The sequence below is a fragment of the Anoplophora glabripennis genome, unplaced genomic scaffold (assembly GCF_000390285.2).
Source record: "Anoplophora glabripennis isolate ALB-LARVAE unplaced genomic scaffold, Agla_2.0 scaffold33, whole genome shotgun sequence".
NCBI lineage: Eukaryota > Metazoa > Arthropoda > Insecta > Coleoptera > Cerambycidae > Anoplophora > Anoplophora glabripennis.
This window is the reverse complement of record NW_019416463.1, coordinates 1246744-1266139: the sequence shown is the minus strand read 5'-3', so window position 1 is coordinate 1266139 and position 19396 is coordinate 1246744. Positions and strand designations below refer to the sequence as shown.

Sequence of the window (19396 nt, the reverse complement as noted above, 5' to 3'; positions counted from 1 at the left end):
TAATTTAGTCCCTGTGGTACAAAATATTTTTGACTAATGTCAAAAAAGAAAACAAGTTTAGTAGATGCCGATTTTTTCAAAAGCTCAACATAAACAATAAGAGTATTATTGTTGAACGTCAAAATATCGGTATGCACAGTAATCTGCTAAAATGATTTATATCACATCTTATACTTAATATGTATTGTGTTAAATTTAATAATTGAACATCTTCTTATGTATAACATTGGTGCACCACAGGGTTCACATCTTGGCCCACTTTTGTTTTTGTTATTTTTTATAAATGATGTTGAGCGTTACTTTCCGTACTGGAAACATTTTCTAATTTCTAATTTATATGATTTTTCCTAATTTACATACAGACTGTTACAAATTCGCTTCTCACTACAGGGATCTCGGAAACGGTAAGAGATACGAAATAGCTTAAATGGAGGAAAGTTGCATAATCAAAGGACCAACATTATGCCTTTAAAAAAAGGCTAATATGATTAGTTTTCGAAATATTTGAAAAAAACCGAAATTTTGGAAATCCGATTTTGTGTAATTTCAGCCTTGTTTGAGGTGATATTGAAAAAAGAAGAACACTTTCTCATGGCAACTTTTTGCCCTCTACCGAATGGCATAATCAATTTTTATATGTAACATTTGGTCTCTCCCGGACCATCATCAACTTCATTTTTTTAAATACGACCCTGGAAATTTTATTACATTTTTTGCAAGCCTTCATAACCCCCAATACTGTATTGCAGCGCGAACCAGACTCGGATGTTTTATCTCGAAAAATTCATCTTCAATGTATTCGTTCCAAATGTCTCTCAAATTCTTTATTTAGATTTCTATGTTTATTGAATTATCGTACACTCTAAGTGTCGTTAGACCTTGTGAAATCCACCTAGTTATTTCAACTATTATCATCACACGTTACAATAAAACATTAGAGTTTTAATCTCCATCACCTGGTCATACATAATTCTATAAGTTGTTGCGTCAAAATTAAAACATTATGACAAATTAATTCTTAAAAACGCATATGAATAACCAAAACTCCAAATGAATATTATATTTAAAAAAATTACAGTAAATGTTCAAAAACGAAGATAAGCTTAATATGTTCGGAATTTATTATACCTATAACCGCAACTGTGAAAGAGCATGTCATATGTACTGGTATGAATATCCTTAAAAAAATTATCGAAATTTGTTTGAATTTTGAGAATCCTAGAAATAACTATTAGCATGGGATTAAAACTCTGTTTTATTGTAAAGTGTATTCAATTAAGCTTTATTTTTATTTATATTTGTTTTCGGTTTATGTTATGTTTATTTGTTTATTTGTTCCTGTCTATTATTGGATTTTTTTTTTAAATTATGATACCTCACTGTAAATAAATAAATAACATATTCTATTTACGATATGACTGTGTTATCTAAAAATTTACATTTATTCCAATGTTTTTGAGACTGCATTTGTTTTAGAGAAAAATAAAAATTTATCAAACCGAGATAAGAGACAGTATCTACTAACTTTTTTAAATGGTACTTACTCTATCTCTTTCATTTTATGACCTCAGACGGACGCCTAAAACTAACCAACTTATGACGCTATTCCCTTTACTCGCTATCTTTAACTGTTATGTTACAAATCGAGAAATACTTGCATATATAGACAGCGTTGACGCAGAAAACAAAAGGTTCCAAACCCGCCGTTTCCCGCTAGTGTTGATTAATAAACATAATTATCGATAACCTTATCGTTACTAATCTACTTTTTTATCTCTGACAGTATTCAGAGTGAGTTTAGAGTTTCCTGTACAAGTGCAATGTCTTATGACTAATTGCTGTTGAAACAAACTAGCAAAAGACAAAGTGGATCTTAATGTGAAGATAATTGACTGGTATACAATTTGACTTTATGTAAGTATTTGATTTTTTATTGTTTTAAATTATTTGTCTCATGACGATTTCGTTGGTAGTGACATCATAGAGATAATACTAAGCATTTCGCAAGTATGAAAATAGGAACGCCCATTTGAAAGTACACTTCTTTTTGGAGGCGCTGAATTGAGGTCTTGGTATATGACAAAGTTATGGATCAATGATTACTGTAACATTAGACATATAGATAGATGAATATAAAATAGTGAATAGTTTGACTAATATCACCTTATCTTTAAAACCGGTTATAATGTTTACTAATGATGTAAAACATAGAAGAACAATTAAATACAAGTAGTATCTTGCGTCAATGAAGCAAGGGTAATATATTATAAATACGTAAATGTTTTTAATATTCTACAAATTCAAGCAAAACAAAACAAAAATACACTCAAATGAAAATTGAAACTATTTTCACAAATATCAGAATCTGCCTGTTTCTGTTCTTTCCATGGAATATATTGATGATTATGAAAAGAGGTGTACCTTGCTAAATCCATGTTACACAACCTATATCTCATACTACTATATATATACCTGGTGTTGACACAATCAGAAAATCAGAAAATTTAGTAGTTGTTTTTCTTGTTTTTACATCTCTGTATCATCATAGAAGAAAATTCCCATATATAAAAATATCCACCAACAAACATCAGTTTTATGCAGACAAATTGTCTAAATGATTTAAAAAGTGGGTAGATTTATTTCATATATCTAAATTCGTGTGTAAAAAATTTTAATCATTAAATAGAAATTGTTTTAAGACATTAAGTCATACCCGTTACCCAATATTTACTTTTATTTATCTTATCTCATCAAGAATTTGATGTTTATTAAGGCTTTAGAATAATACTGATGAAACCCAACATCAGTACCAATATGGTAAACATCATTGTTATTTATTTGATTGCAGTTTTTTCATAAATATAGATATATTGGATATGGGAGATCTCAACATTTGTGCGCATTTTCATTTTCCCGTATTTAAGGTCAATAATTAAAAAGTTATTAAAAGAAGTGCGCTTATCTTGTTTTCCACTATCTCCTGTTTAATGGATTGTAGATTTCCCCTTTGTAAGACATGCAAAAGTACGTTTATCTTACTTTCCATTATCTCCTGTTTGATGGATTTCCCCTTTGTAATATTGAGTTTGATTCTCTTCATATTACGCCGATGCTTCTTCCCTGGACAAGATCCTGTTCTACCTCATTTATACTATCTTTATACGCATGAGAAAACACATTTCCTTCACTTGTATCAGTTCTGGTCTTGAATATTTGCAATACTATTCATAGACCTATCTTTAGTGTACCATTGTCAGGAATGCCAAACGCTACATCTGATCTTAGAATTTATTTCGTGTAACTTTTTGCAAGTACATTTGCGTTTTTATTACCTAATGTTTTTATGTTCTGATATCCAACAACGTGTAACCATGTTGGTTTCTTGCCCTTTGTAAATTTGTACTTGGAGTAGCATAGGTAAAATTCCAATGGTTTAGCTTTCTTGCTATCTACACCTCAATCCTATCCTGACACTTTCTATTCCGTTGTTTGTTTTGCAGCAATCCTTAAATCAAGCTAAGCCTCATTTGAGTATATTGAATTCAACTAATATTCTTCTCGATTCCCTGTTCGAGTCTCGAAAGCCTTATGGAAGTTGAATTTTCCAATTATTCTGTGTTATTTCTAAAACAGGATCTGAGTTAATAAAGCAGTCGGATAGAATTTTAGAGATTTTGGAATTGCTATGAGTATGAGTATTTTGCAATTCTCTAATTATTATCGATAACTGGTGTATTAAAATAATTTTCTTTTTTTCTCTTCAGAAAAATGGGATTGTCAGTCTCGAAGTCGCCACTGGAAAGAAGAAATACAGTCGCGCGCAGATCCCAGCGAAGAACCATCCATACCATAAAAGCAAGGGTCGACAAACTCTTTCCAAGCATAAAACGTTTTAGAGGAGTGAATAACGATGAAGACTACCAAGCCTTACATACGGAAATCGATCATTTGCGGATCGAACTGATAAAGAAGTCCAGAGATCTCCAACCACAAATAAGAGCCATATACGACTCCACGCTTAAGAGAATAGACGAAGCTTTCGTCGCACTCGAGGACAAGTTGAAGGAAAATCAAGAAAAGGCAATTAAAAAAGAGAGGGAGAGGGAGGAGAAAGCGGAAAAGAAGAAAGAAAAGCAAAAGAACAAAGAAGGCGAAGAGGTTACGAGTGAAAATAACGACGTAATTGTAGAAGAAGTTGAGGAAGAGGCTGCAAATGAAGCCGACAACTTAGCGGGAAGTACAGAAAAGAGACACACGGTGGAACTGAAGTTTGTCCATGTCGTACCTGGTGAGATTACTCAAGCCGACATCCACAGCAACAACAACAACGTTGTGAAAAGTCCCGAGGAGAAAAGGAAATCTATTTTGAAGCACGGGGTTGCTGTCATGCCAGGCGCTATGATGAACGAACTAGCAGCAAGGTCATCTAACACAGTTTCCATACAAGAACCACAAGTGCAAATTGAACGCGACAGTGAGAAAATAAACGCTAGAATCAATGAGATCATAGAGACCTTGCAGTCTACGGAGTACCAAATCGCTGACTTCGTAGGAAAAAAGCACGGGACTCAGTACAACAGGATTAAAGATAAATTAAGCCAGAACATGACGACACTCAACAGTTTTTCTCCTTCCGATGATTACACCATAGAGCAGGTGAAGATATGCAAGAACTACATTGTCAGCTGTCTAAATTTCCTCGAGGAAAAGGCGATAGAGGAAGAAAAAGTGCCGGATGACGATGTTTTCTTTCCCTCCAACACGAATTCTGTCGTAAGTCCCGTAACGAGTCCTACCTTGAGTCCCGTTTTAAGTCCAAGCCTCAGCCCAGTTGATGCTAGAAACCAATTTGAGAGATTGTCTAAAACAACTGCTATCTAAGAGTTTTATTAAATTTGTACAAATTTCAAAGTAATGTATCAAATTTACTAGTAAGTAAATAAGCTGGCTACTGTTGTATTTTCTACGATTCTATTTTGTTGTATTTCTAGGTCAAAATTTTTTTAATTTGTATAACGTATCCAAAATTGTTTTTGTTAGTTAGTTGTGTTAAATATGTTTAAAATATAGAAATAAAATTATTTATTAGAAACCGTTTGCCTAGTTCTAAATTAAAGAGTTTATTGAGGAGTGATACTGATTGCTTTGAGTATATTTCTTTATTAGGTACGTATTGGTATTATTATCCTTGAAGCGCCACCTTTTGGCTGATCCAAGGTTTACATTAGATACATAACTTTATCAATATTAATCTTCGTTTAGAGTAACCAATAAATCTTTAAAATATTAAATTTTTACACACATTTTTAGCATGTGATTCAGTAATACGAAAGCTATTTTATCATTATCTTGGGAATTATCGTGCGAATAACATATTTCATATTACAAATATGCTCATAAATTCAGGTTTTGAACTCACCTCATTATTTAACATCGTAAAAAATATACTTGGGTATTTCTAAAAACTAGAAAAAATAGAAATTATGCCGTCAAAGCTGCTTACCAGTCTTCTCTGTGTACAAACATTCATCCATGTCGTATTTGTTATTGACCTCATAATCTTACTGATATCATGTCGGCATACTTTGCAATAAAACTTGCAACTGTCACAGTTTTGCCAACAGAAGAAAATTAGTATAATTAACTGTGTATACAGTGAGTCGTTAGAAAATTATGCCTCATAGTAATTGATTAATATACAGGATGTTTATTAAGTACTTTAAAACTTTAAATGGTGAATCTTTGACTAATTTTAAGATAAAAAGATCATATGAACATGAGTCCGCAACGGCTTGCTTTTTGAGATACAGAGCATCCAACAGAAATATTTGTTTGGTATTTTGATTATATTTTTGTTCAATAACATGGCAATTGGGAAACTGGAACTATTGATAAAGAGAAACTTAAATATTTATTTAGTTTTTTGTTTAATGCGGAGGGCAATGTTGTACCTAACCTAAATAACCATAATTTAGTTTTTTTATGACTTTTTATTTTTTAATACAACATTAGGAAAAAACAATTGATTATTAGTTATTACCCATTCGGATTTTCTTGTGCCTAATGCCTCGTGTTATGTGAATTTACTGTCCCATTGGTTGTAAATGTTGCCTCGTCCGTAAACAATTTTTTTTTTAGAAAATTTCTGTAATTAAGGTATTCTCCTCACCATAGGCAATATTCCATTCGTTTATCAATATCACCTTCTTCTAAGGTGTGGAGAAATTTTGCTTTGAAAGGCTTCATATTATTGTATTTTTTAAGTTTTATCCTGATTGTTTCCCGTGGTAACTGTAGGTCCATTAAAAATATTGCTCACTTGCCCAACGGTAGACTTGCTAATATTTTGAAGTTCTGGATGTCTGTTATTAACTTTTGGACCTGTCTCTGTCACAACAAAGTTTTACTATTTCAATCTTATCATTAAATTACAGAGTCATACTTTTTGGCAGTGCACTTCAGGAACAATACGTAAATTTCACTATTGAGCTAATAAATTTGACATATTCGTCTTTTGTTCAGTCTTCTGCGACTTAAGTAATTGCAAAGTCTGCTATTAGGAATATTGTTCATCACTATGGAGCAATATTATTATAGCATGTTTAAATAAAACAAAAATTGCCACTATTATGAATAACTGTGGGATCGACATTATTTATTAATTTTTTTTAGTGACGAGGCAACATTTACAAAAATATTCATTCAATTAAATGGAGATTTAGTTGAAAAATCCAGAATTTAAAGTTAATTCATGTGTGTTAATTTTATTTCTTTGTATTTTTTGTAAATTTTATGTTAATTTCTCGTTAATTTTTCTGTTTGTTTTATTGTATTTTGATATGTCTATTAAATGTTGTTATTAAATATTTGTTGTGATTGATTTATTATCGCATGGGTTGCTAGATAAAATGCATAATAAACAATTTGAAAGCAATTTAGCCGTAGAATCGTTAATGTTGAATATTTTGTCATGAAATTTGGTACAGATCCATTTCAGGGGACGCCGAATCCAGTGGTTTTTCTAAAAAAAATCGCTAATATGGATTTTGGATTTTTCAGCCTCTGAATATGATCTAGTAGGCCTTAGTTTAAAAAAAAACTAGACGCCGCTTGGCCCCATAATACATCTTTTCCCCCTCTACATTTCAAAAAACATTTCGTTCGCTCCATAAATAAAAATGTTATGAGGGTGGTCCGCTTTCAAATGGGTCACTCTGTATATTAGTACATATTTAGCTTCGTAAAATTTTCCTCTTTTCATAAATATATAATATGTTACTGTTTGATTCAGGATTCCTGTTTGAAACAGGAGGGATATTTATGTCTGACGGATCGCAGTGGCTATGGAGGAGGCACGCAGAACCAACATATGACTTTGACAGAAGTTTATTTATCATCATTAATTTATTTCCTATAACAAACTATTTTAGCAAAGAAATAATGTTTAGTGGGAACGAAAAATTTGAAGTTATCCGTTTATTTTACAAGAATAATAATAATGTGAATGCAGCGCGCCCCGACTATACTCGTTTGCATCCCGGGTTTCCAATTCCATCTCAAGTTGCATTTTACGACATTGAGCGACGCTTTAGAGAAACAAAATCTCTTGGAAGATAGATACGTAGAATTATTCCAAATGAAGAATTAGAACTAACTATATTACTATATTTTCAATCTTTCCTCTGCAGCAGCAGTACACAAGAAAACAGTAGGTACCTGCATAGTAAGTCAGGGTTTTGGAGATGTCTTTCTCGGGGACCGAGTCTTTCAGATTTATAACGTAATTAGAATAATACTTAGAAATAGTTATTTATGACTTAATCCGGTTGCGTGTTTTCCCTAGTTTTATGATGGCAAGCTTGGGTTCGGAGGGACACGCAGGTCACTCAACGTAGGAATAAAGGAATACCTGTAAGGTAACGAATTTGATCGGTTCCTTTAAGAATAATTTAACCTGACGAGTGAGAAGAAGTACAGAGATGTACTGATGACTGAGGACAGTAACTGTCCGACAGTTCTACTTGAGTGTTGAAGACGTGAGTACGTTGCCATTCTGCTAACGTGGACTGTGGATTTGTTGTCGAACCTCTGGTTTTTTTTTCATAAATCTGGAGTACTTTATTCGTAACACGTTTATTTTAAATCATTTTCACTTGCGGTATTGCTTATCATTTTGTGAAGGTAACTCTAATGAATGAATTATAACCGTTTATTTCAATGTGTGTATTAAAAATAAAGATTAGTGATACAAAAAAATATATATAAATATACAGGGGAATACTGCTCCGAAAAATTTGAAAATTTGGCAACATTGCAATGTTTCTAAGGCGAACACAACTAAAATATCTAAAACTATTCAGCACTTCCGGATATACCGGAAGTCGACGCCAACTTTGTTATTTTAAATGTAACACCCTATATATTATTGCATTTTCGGATTCTACGTGAAATTTAAGGGTCATTTTATTAAATATTCCTTATACCTAGGAGTTATAGATTTTAGATATTAATTTTTAAAGAAAAAATTTGACAGATGCAAGGGTCCGCGGAGATGCTAGTAACTCTTTTCAGGAGCGTGACATCAGGCGGATTTTTGGTACCTGTAAATGGCATAGGTAACGCTAAATTATGATATACCAACAACTTAAATCATTTAATACTAGGTGTTTCATATTCGCCGTTACATTTTGATAACTTCAAACGGCTATAACTTTGTTAGCTTAAATGGAACACCCTGTATTGTTTTACTCTGCCGTATACAGATTGAAATTTCCTTTCTAGCCATATAAGCATTGTTAGGGTTGCCGTTACTACTTTTAGAGATATTTGCAATTTTCTATGTTTCGGACACTTTCACGTATCGGACCTGTTGTCAAATTGGCCTTGACCAGAAATACTCCAAAACAATTAAAATAACTTGACATTTAACAAGTTAGTTGTCAAATTATTGTTATGTCTGGTAATAGTTTTTGCTGAAAATTTAAATAAAAATACCTGGGAATCGTTTAAATTATATTATGAGGATTATTTTAATTTGTTCGTTATCTATGGAAAAAAGCAGCAGATTCTCTACATGTTCTTGAAATTACTTTGTCACATGTTCCATAAATAACAAACAAATTAAAATAATCCTCATTAGTATAATTTAAACGATCCCCAGGCATTTTTATTTCAATTTTCGGCAAAAACTATCACAGACATAACAATAATTTGACAACTTGACAAATGTCATGTTATTTCAAATGTTTTTGGAGTGTCATGGCCAATTTGACAACAGGTCTTATACCAGAAAAACTGCCCAAAAAAATAGAAAATTGCAAATATCTTCAAACGTAGTAACGGCAACCAACAATGATTATGTGGCTTGAAAGGAAATAGAGAAAAAATATAGGGTACTCCGTAACAAAGTTATAGCTGTTTGGTGATATCAAAATTTAACGGCAAAAATGAAACACCTAGTATTAAATATTTTAATTTGTTGGTATACCATAATGTAATTTTACCTATGCCCTTTACAGGTACCAAAAATCCACTTGACATCACGCTCCTGAAAAGAATTACTAGCATCTCCGCGGACCCTTGCACCTGTCAAATTTTGTCTTTAAAAATTAATATTTCAAAATCTATAACTCCTAGGCATAGGGAATATTTAATAAAATGACCCTCAAATTTCACGTAGAATACGAAAATGCAATAATATATAGGGTGTCCCATTTAAAATAACAAAGTTGGTGTCGACTTCCAGTATAACCGGAAGTGCCGGAGAGTTCTACATATTTTAGTTGTGTTCGCTCCAGGGACATTGCCATGTTGGCAAATTTTCAAATTTTTCGGAGCCGTACTTTCTTAGATGTTGATCGACGCAGTTCCCAGTGGAACACCCTGTATATTAGGGTGCTTCGTTTGAAACGTACATTTGACGAAATATTGTTCTAAACATTGGAAAAAGTTCTCACCAAATTTCAGCTCTTAATTTTACTTTTAAGTATCTATAAAATTCAAAAAATTTTCACGAACTTTGAGGCCATTTAACGGCAAAACGAAGCGATTTCGGAAATAAGTGACTTAGCTTACCTGCCTTCCGTTGTACACGTTATTCTGGGACACCCTGTAGATAATAAAGTGATTGCTGAAAAAACAGAAAGTGGGTAATTGTGCTCAAATTTTAAATCTTCCACGCATGTGTTAGGGATGCTGTCCATGGGAGTGCGGCCCTGTTCGCCGCATCCATGAATATATAGACTGTTTATGTTAATGTCAAGTAGTGTAGACTAGAAAGAATTAGTTACGTGTAAGGGATTTTTGAAGGGGGACTCACTTGTTGACTTGCTTGACGACTGGTCGAGTGTTGTATGTTCAATCTGAATATATCCTATTTTCGAAGTAATTGTTTCGACTTTTAATCGTTAATTATCCTAACAAAGGCAGCGGTGGGATATACTCCAAGGCGCTTCCTGGCAGTGTTGTGTACTTGTGCGGGTTTTGTGACCTCATTTTGTGACCTAATTAGGCGTGATCCCAGTTTTTGATTTTGTGTGTTTGTGTGACAATGGGTCGTTCTTCAAAACGTAAACATCGGGCTCGACGTCGCTCAACACCTTCCCGATCCTCCAGCTCATCGCCTAGTTTGACGCCGCCTCCACGTGACACAGACAAAAGTACCCGAGGGTTGGTTAAAAAGTTAAAAAGGGAATTGCAAGGATTACGACAAACTGTAAGTACACAAAGTGTTGTTAATGTCGATGAATCTGTAATTCCGTTGTTTGAACCGGGTAAAGACAATGTGCAAAGTGTGACAAATTGGGTTAACAAAATCGATGAACTAAAAATGTATTATAAATGGACAGACACGACAACCGTTAAGTTAGCTACTAGTAGATTGCGTGGTAACGCGGGGGGGTGGTACGATTCGCTAACCAGTTCATGTCTGGGATGGCAGGAAATGAAAAATTTATTAATTCAAAATTTTCCGACACCAATAAGGTTTGGTAAATTACTTGTTGAAGCTGCTTGTTACGGTCCTTCTTCTGGGCAAAATTTGGGTGACTATTGTTATGAGAAAGCCGCCAAACTTAATAAACTACAGCTCGAAATTCCTGAAGAATATGTCATTGACAGCATAATCGAAGGGATTCAAGACGATAAAGTTTCTATACCTGTAAGGGCTGCNTGTTTATGTTAATGTCAAGTAGTGTAGACTAGAAAGAATTAGTTACGTGTAAGGGATTTTTGAAGGGGGACTCACTTGTTGACTTGCTTGACGACTGGTCGAGTGTTGTATGTTCAATCTGAATATATCCTATTTTCGAAGTAATTGTTTCGACTTTTAATCGTTAATTATCCTAACACATGAATATGACATTTGGAAATTATTGCCGATTTGCTATTTATTTGTTTAAACAATTTTTAAATCAACTCTGTATTCAAGTACTTCGCATAGACTGTTCTAATTCGCTATATCAGGACTATGCAGTGTTATCGTTTGTGTTGTGATTACCAGCACTGCTATTTAATATATGTAGCGGTTCGAGAAATAAAGATTATTCCTACTATCCTACTACCAATGTGAAACATTCATTCTGTGTGTGTGTTAGCAGTTGTTGTCCAGAACGCCATTCCAGACAATATTTTCAAGTGTTTAACAATGCCGAGTTCTAGTTAACCCAATTAAAGGTCTAGGCGTAGAAATCCCAGTTATAATTGTTTCACCATTGTTTACAATTGATAGCAACCTTTATCTCTACGACAACGAGATAACTGCGATTAGTTATGGCTGAGGTATGTTGTTATACGTTGACTTTTGCGTGAAAATATTAACAGAACTTGGTAATATCCGGTAAGTAAATCTGTGTTGATGTTAATTTTAGCGGACGATAGCATTTTGGTTCGACGGAGACGTTTTGTGACAACCTTGAGTGGCGGCAATCGTTTAAATGATTGGGTTTTTTAAGTTTTTTAATTTGGAATTTGTGTCAATGCTGTACTTAACGTTATCTGGAAAGAGATGTGATGTACAGTTTTCTATATTGTTGATTTGTTTATAGTAGCACACGTCTTGTGAGTAGATTTGTTTGGTATCTGATAATATTTTACCCCTGTTAGGTTTGAAGGACTCGAATATTTATACAAGGTGTCCGAGAACAAAGATTGAGCCATGGTAATTCTCATCAAAAATACAAAACCCTTTGAAAGCCTTTAAAAAAATGATGATTGTAGCCATACCTGTTCATAAAGTGTACCTATCTGTTTAATCATATTATATAAGATTTTTCCCTAAAATCGAAATGGGAAAGTTGATATAAAAATCAAAAGAGGCGTGAAATATGTTGCAATTTTTCCTCAACTCAAAACTCAAAAAATACCTGTGTTTCAAATAAGCACCCTAATGTAGATTTAATTTGTATGATAAATTTAATAAATATTTTACCAAAGGCTCTTCTTTTGGGTTACTAATATTTTTTGAAAAAAAATCACAAAAATTTAGATTAAAGTATTGTAACATTTGCATATTTTCAAAATTATTGAAATTTCCGGGAAGTTACATATCCTATAATTACTTCCTAAACAGAACTTAAGAAAACATTATTTATAAAATCTACTCCTTGTCCCTAAACATTAAACATTTTGCTGTAAACTTAATTTCATATATAAATTTCTAAATTTTTAAAAAAATTAAGAAATGACCACAATCCAACTACTCCAATTTTTTTAAATATCGAAAAGTATAGATATTATCAGGGATTTCGAATCGTAAAGTTTTAATCGTGTTGTGAAAAAAATAATTACCTCGTTTCATATCAGCTAAATAGCTTAGACACATATATTCTCGAAATTATATCAGAAATTAATCATCAAGTAACGATCAATTAAAATTTGTTGATTTTAGATCACGACTTCTAGGAAAGCTTATAAAAGCTCACCACATTTTTTTAAAGGTTATTAAAACATTGATGGATACAGGGTGATTCAGAACTTATCAAAAAAAAAAAAAATCTGGATGTACAGGGGACCCTTACAAATACAATTTTGTAAAGAAAAAATCAAAAAGAGCAGTTCGAAAATTATTTAAAAATACACTTCTACACGACACTGGAAACTGGTCTACTGTAAAACCTGACTTCGTAAAAATGGACAAAAAAACTTTCTCAATGCAAGAAATAAATAGAATTTTATAGCACCTATTTTATATCGGCAAATTCAACTGCTTTTGTCTTTATTGTTGTTATTAATTAATAAAATTAATTTGTGGTTCTAAATAAAAAAATCATTTGACATACCCGATGTTACAACAACAATTGTTCAAAATTTTATCTACCAACGTGTAAACACATTTGGGTCCGTTTTACTCAGTTTCTACGAACTAATACAAAGGTTGTCTTGCTTCACCATAAATTAAAACTTCGAATTACTATACATGCAAACCATTTTTGACACTAACTACTAAAAAACTTTTGTAAACACCATAGATAACAGGTAAACACTATCGCAACGACAATTGCAAAATCGGATTTCAGTATTCGGAGTTGCTGAGGCCACGTGGCTCTCTACGCGTATTGCGAATGACACTAGAGACTACAGTTCTCCAGCTGTGTAGTAGTTGAATGTACTATAACTTCAGTAATTTTTTCTCGGAAACCATAAAGGATTTTACAAAAATTTTTTTACGATATTGACTCCATTTCTCATGCCGCATCTATTCCCAAATTTTTTTGGATAAGTTGTGAATCACCCTGTATAGAGTTGTTTTGAATACTAAAATTGTGTTTGGCATTCAAAAATTGCTCCTAATAATTTTGAACCTATTCTTTTCTTAAAACGAAAATATAGATTTTGAATAATTCAAAATTACCGCCACTTCGTCAACTAAAAAAATATTAAACTATTATTATGTCCGTAGATCATTAAAACTTAAAACTTAAAACGTAGCTTATAGAGGATGATTCAGGTTTAATGTGAATAACTTCAAGAATCGATAGAACAGGTTAGAATAATGTTCATCCATTATATAAACTTATTTCCTAAATCGCACCGTTTTAGAGATAGAGGGCGTTGAAGTAGGAATTTTTTTCCCATTTTTCCTTCATAACTCTTAATTTCATCCGATTGAAGTGAAATTCGGAACACAAACATCTCTTATGATATTATATAAGCTTCTTAAGATTTAACCACTATCCCTCTTAGAAGTGTATTTTGTGTGCTACCCCCTTCTTAATTATTTCAAAACTTAAAAAAAAATAATTAAAAAAATTCCTACTTCGACGCCCTCTATCTCCGAAACGCTGCGATTTAGGAAATAAGTTTATATCATGAATGAACATTATTTTAACGTGTTCTATGGATTCCTGAAGTTATCCAGATTACACCTGAATCACCCTGTATAATCATACATATTATGACAGTGGTCGATGAATGTACTACTGTTGTATACTTTACGAATGCGCTAAATGATAAGAGAAAACCAAGCAATGCTGTACTAGAACTTTCTAGATTTTCAATTTCTCTTCTTGCTGTAATCAAGGCTAGGGGCATCATATTCCTGAATGTTTAAATTTAGTAGTTTTTAGGCACTTAAAAATTACGAAAAAACAAAACACTGCAATCAAAATGCTTTTGTTGCAAGTAAGCCGTCTATATTTAAGTACCTACTCATAGTTATGTAATCATTTATTATGGATTATATTTTTCCGAACAAAATTAGTTTAAATAACAGAAATTTAGATTAAATTATTGAATCAGTTATATCTTCATAGGATTATCTAAACTTCCTACAGATAATTTATCTTTAAACTATTTTAATATCTACTTAGTTTTCGACATAGAACAAGCACGAGTACAGCTTGAGCTCCTTTTAAAATATAATTCTATTGACTAAAATAGTAGTAACGAAAAATTTTAAGACTGTCCATTTTCAGGCCAATATGGGTCATCCGAATTCAAAGCCAAGCGACAAGCTGGGCACAATCAACCGAGAAGTCACTTCCCTACGAACCAGTCTGCGCTCAAACCGAAAATACACCAAAGAAAACAAGGACCAGATCATCCAGGAACTGGTGCAATGCTCGAATGAAGTAAACGCCTTGAAAGGCAAGGTGAAAACTAGGTATCTAGAGCAAGTTCAGAGCAACATTTCGCACGCTATGGAAGACGTTTTGTCCAAGAACGCACAAGAACAGGACCTAGACATGGGCGCTGTGGAGACCAGTTCTTTCGTCCAGCTCTCTGTTAGCAAGAGGCAAATGTCTAATAAAGATCTGTCGGATTCTGCAGCTAAGAGGCCGAAGAACATCCAGATAGACTTTGTCAAGCCGTCCATTCCCACACTACAAGATATCGAGGAAAAACTGAGGGCTCTCAAACCCCAGATCAATATTGCGATTGAACAGAGGGACCTCACTCAGTTGAGAGTACATCAGGAAACCATCAAAGTGCTTGCAACCGATTTAGAAATGATAGACGTCAGAGAACACACACCTTTAGACGATAAGAAAAAGAAATTGGATAAAAGCATTGTGGCTCAACATCACAAAATCACGAAAACTATGAAGGAAATCAGAAGAGACAAGGACATCAATTATTTGGTAAAACAGAATGCGAGGTCTGTGAAAGAACTGGAAGACATTCAAAAAGAAATATCTGACATAGATGCTGCAGTATCAACCCTAACAGAAAACAATGACAAGTCAAGCGTAATTAGGTTGCGAGAAAATATCCAAATCATTAAACAGCGATTGTCATCTGTGGAATCAGTAGATGAGTCTACAAAACAAATGCAGATGAAATTAATGAAAAAGCTTGCTGATATCTTAAAGAGCATCGATGAATGTACAAAAGATAGTAGTCACTCTGATCTTACCAAAGCTAAGATGAACTATGAAGAAATAATAACCAATATTGCTAGTGGAAACAGTATAGATAAAGACGAAATAAAAATAAAACTGCAAAGCTTACAGAGCTTCATAAACAGTATTAAAGATGACAACGAAACCATTTTGAGAGGCAAACAACAGCTCTTAAATAAAGTCAGACAATCGTTTTCGTTCATAATGGAAAATGAACAAAAAATAGAAAATACTGAGGTGGAACTGAATGATAAAGAAGAAAACAAAAAAATTATGGAACTAGAGAGCTTTTACAATAATTGGAAATCTCTTCAGAAAAGCATAAATCTAACATCTCTGGACGACTTCTCAGAAGTAGACAAAGTCTTGAGTGACATCCAAAAGTCAATTGAACAAACAAGGCATCGACTAGCTGAGAGTGCGAGTTTGCCTTCCGTCCTTAACAAAAAATTAAATTACTCTACTCCAAACCTAACTTCACCCAAATCACTGCACTCTAAATTCGGAAGTAGCCTTAGTGTAGACCAGTCAAATCAATCTTTAATAAGAACAAAAGTAAAAGTCTATAATATCTCTACACCTCAGATACAAAACATCAACGATCAACCTGTAGTGTTGAGAAACAAACAATTTTACCGAAATAACAGCAGTCCCAATGACAGCAGGCCGTTTTCCAAAATGGAAGAGATTAAAACACAAGTAAACTACATAAAAGAAAAGTTTACAGAAAGCCAGCAGAAGCAGCACTTGAAAAATAAGCTGGAATCTTACATCGAAATAATAAACGATTACATCCACCATCAGAATCAAAGGGTTGCGGATAGCGCCAAAACTCTATTGGCAGATATCCAAGAGATGCTGAAAAACATGACCCAGATTTCAGACGCAATGAATGATACGTCCCAAAGAAGAGCATCCATAGAATTGTCCTTTGAAAACGTAGTCGGTATTCAGGGATCCGTCGAACGACTGGAAGAAGCTGTGGCAAAATTTGACGGCAAAAAGGGTGATCCACAATATAAAAAGATAGTGGGAGATCTCTCTGAATGTCGAAAATATCTTCGAAGCATAGACATTCCTCCGAAGTACGACATGATAAATCAACAAAGGGAGGAAATTCTAAATAAAATTGCAGTTACCTTCAATATTTTAGAAAGCAAATGTTTTAATTACTACGACGATCCAGAGTTACTAAACACCAAAGAGAAATTAAACAGTTTAAAAGGCAAGGTCAATAGATTTACAGGAGCTTATGGAGGTGTTTTATATAACCAGATAGAGAAAGATCTTAACAGACTACTTGTAGATGTCACAGCAAGTATAAGCGATGAAATCATTTCAAATGATATCACGAAAGACGTAGAGAAACACCTGAAAATTTTAGAGCACAGAGCCACGAAAGATCAAAGCTTCCGCCGAACCATAAGTGAAACAAAGTCTAAAAGTGAGGATGAAGAGAAACTGACCAAGTTAAAAATAGATTTATTAAACATAAAAGCAACGATTGATACTACACCTGCCAATGCTGAAGATGGATTTTTAAAGTTAAAAAGCCGTTTGGATCTGGTTAAGTTTGGACTAGATCAACTCAGATTTTCATTAGAGGAAGAAGAAAATCAAAAGGATGTCTTATACAACGAAGTGGAAACCTTGAAGAACGAAGTAGAGGCAAAAATTTCACTCGCTCGAGAGGCCATGAGACAATTGTCGATGCAAGAAAACAAGGACAAAATGGAACTAGAAGAACTAAAGAAAATCGAGGAAAGGTTTAAGCACATTAAACCAGAAATAGAAAGTTTCGTAGGCACAACTTCAGACAATAAATTCTACGAACTGGATGAAAACTCTATAAGGTTGATATTAAAAATGGACAAATTACAATTTGAAAGAGGCTCTGAAGCTCACAAGAAAAAAATTGATTTATTAAAAGATATTTACAATTACGGAGACCTTCTGGATCAAAGAGCTAAAGAATCTGAAGACCTTTCAGATATAGAAAGAGCTTTACATGACATAGAAAAGAATTTTGCAAGAAATTTAAAGTTGAACGATTTGGAAACCCTTAAAGAAAAAGTTACTGACTTGAAAAACAAGTTAGTTAATACCCAATACAACCAAAACCTTTCCCAAAGAAAACAAGCTTGTATTAAAGGAATTGAAGCTGTTTTTGAGAAAATTGAAGCTAATAAACAAGGCACAAGTGAAAATCAGGAAATGATAAACGTTGAAATTATTCAGGATAAACTCTTATCGGATATCGAGTCACAGTTTGGTCAAATTAAGAAAGATATTGACCTCTTTTATGGAACTCACTCTCACAGCACGTACTACGACATTAACACCAGTTTAACAGCTTTGTTCTTCAAATTAGATACTCTTCAGTTAGCACAGGATAGCGAACTACGTTCTAGAAAAATAGCATTACTAAAGGAAATGCACAGCTACAAAGAAATTTTATATAATAAAGCCAAAGAAATTGAACTAATTCAAGAAATAGACAAGCAGTTAAATCACATAAATAAAATGGTAGAAAATTACAGGGGTAAAGATGAAGAACTAAAGGCACTTGAAACCCAACTGAAGATGGTACAGGCAAAAATTAACAACATAAAAATTGACGAAAACAGAAAGAAACCTATAGACCAAAAGTTGAACATTTTAATTGGAGAATATATCCGTTTTAAGAAAGCCAAAGAAGTAGTACCGAAAGACTACATAGGCAGTACATCTTTTTTTAAAGATGTAGAGAATAACTTGAATAAAACCATAATGTCACCGAACATGCAAGGTGTTACAGCTCGATTAGCAGAAATCGAAAACGAAATATATCTGGTACGACAAAAGGCTACAAAATTTAACAACACTGACACTAGTGAAGATTACAAGATCATCGAGGATACACTACTGAGGCTGAAGATGAGATTGAACAAGCTTCCTTCGGAATATATTGCAAAGCAGCATCAACTGGAGAAAGCCATAGACGAATGCTTTAATATTTTAGATGAGAGAAGTTTGGACTTCTCAAGTGTTATGGATATTGAAAAAGCTCTGGACATGATTGATGAAATGTTTGAAAGTACAGTTAGGGAAGATGATAAAGGTGCTATAGACGAACAGTTGATTTCCCTACAGGTGAAACTTGGAAAGCTACGAGTAAATGAGGATTTGATGCAAAGGAAGAACAGATGTGCTGATAGGATCAATAAATATTTAAGATTATTAAAAGATAAGGCAGTTACACAGTCGAATTAAGCTATAGTATTGTTAGTGTCTAAAAAAATTGTTAATTCGTTACAGATTTGTATTCAAAATATTGGTATTTGAAATATATTTATATTATATAATTTCATATTTTATTGATTTCCCTATAAAAAAATAAATGAATGTGCAATGGAAGACTTTTATCGTAGATGAAATTAGTAAATATTTAGAACTTAAGATAAACGAACAAAAACTCTATTCTTCGCCAAATAATCTCATCCGACAGCATATCTTATCTGAGAGCAAACAAGATAAGATACCGCGGCAGAAATTTAACAGACAATTTTAATAACGTC

The 19396-nt window shown here is 33.2% G+C and overlaps 2 protein-coding genes across 3 annotated transcripts; both read left to right on the top strand.

Moving 5' to 3' along the window:
- The first annotated feature begins 1768 nt into the window (after positions 1-1768).
- On the top strand, positions 1769-5071 carry LOC108912867 (nucleoporin GLE1). Its single transcript, XM_018718283.1, has 2 exons — positions 1769-1914; positions 3765-5071. The coding sequence occupies exon 2, from the start codon at positions 3769-3771 to the stop codon at positions 4879-4881; it is 1113 nt and encodes a 370-aa protein (XP_018573799.1). The 5' UTR covers positions 1769-1914; positions 3765-3768; the 3' UTR covers positions 4882-5071.
- Positions 5072-11602: 6531 nt separating this feature from the next.
- LOC108912810 (major antigen) lies at positions 11603-19183 on the top strand. Of its 2 annotated transcripts, none has more exons than XM_018718204.2 (2): positions 11603-11778; positions 14913-19183. In XM_018718204.2, exons 1-2 carry the CDS (start codon positions 11770-11772, stop codon positions 19089-19091), a joined length of 4188 nt encoding a protein of 1395 aa, XP_018573720.1. In that variant the 5' UTR covers positions 11603-11769; the 3' UTR covers positions 19092-19183. The 2 variants fall into 2 exon arrangements, with proteins under 2 accessions (XP_018573720.1, XP_018573724.1); XM_018718208.2 differs by having other exon boundaries at positions 11604-11836.
- Positions 19184-19396: the final 213 nt, after the last annotated feature.

What these genes read in the sequence shown, in the direction of transcription:
- LOC108912867 (XM_018718283.1), top strand. Translation starts at nt 3,769, where the DNA reads ATGGGATTGTCAGTCTCGAAGTCGCCACTGGAAAGAAGAAATACAGTC.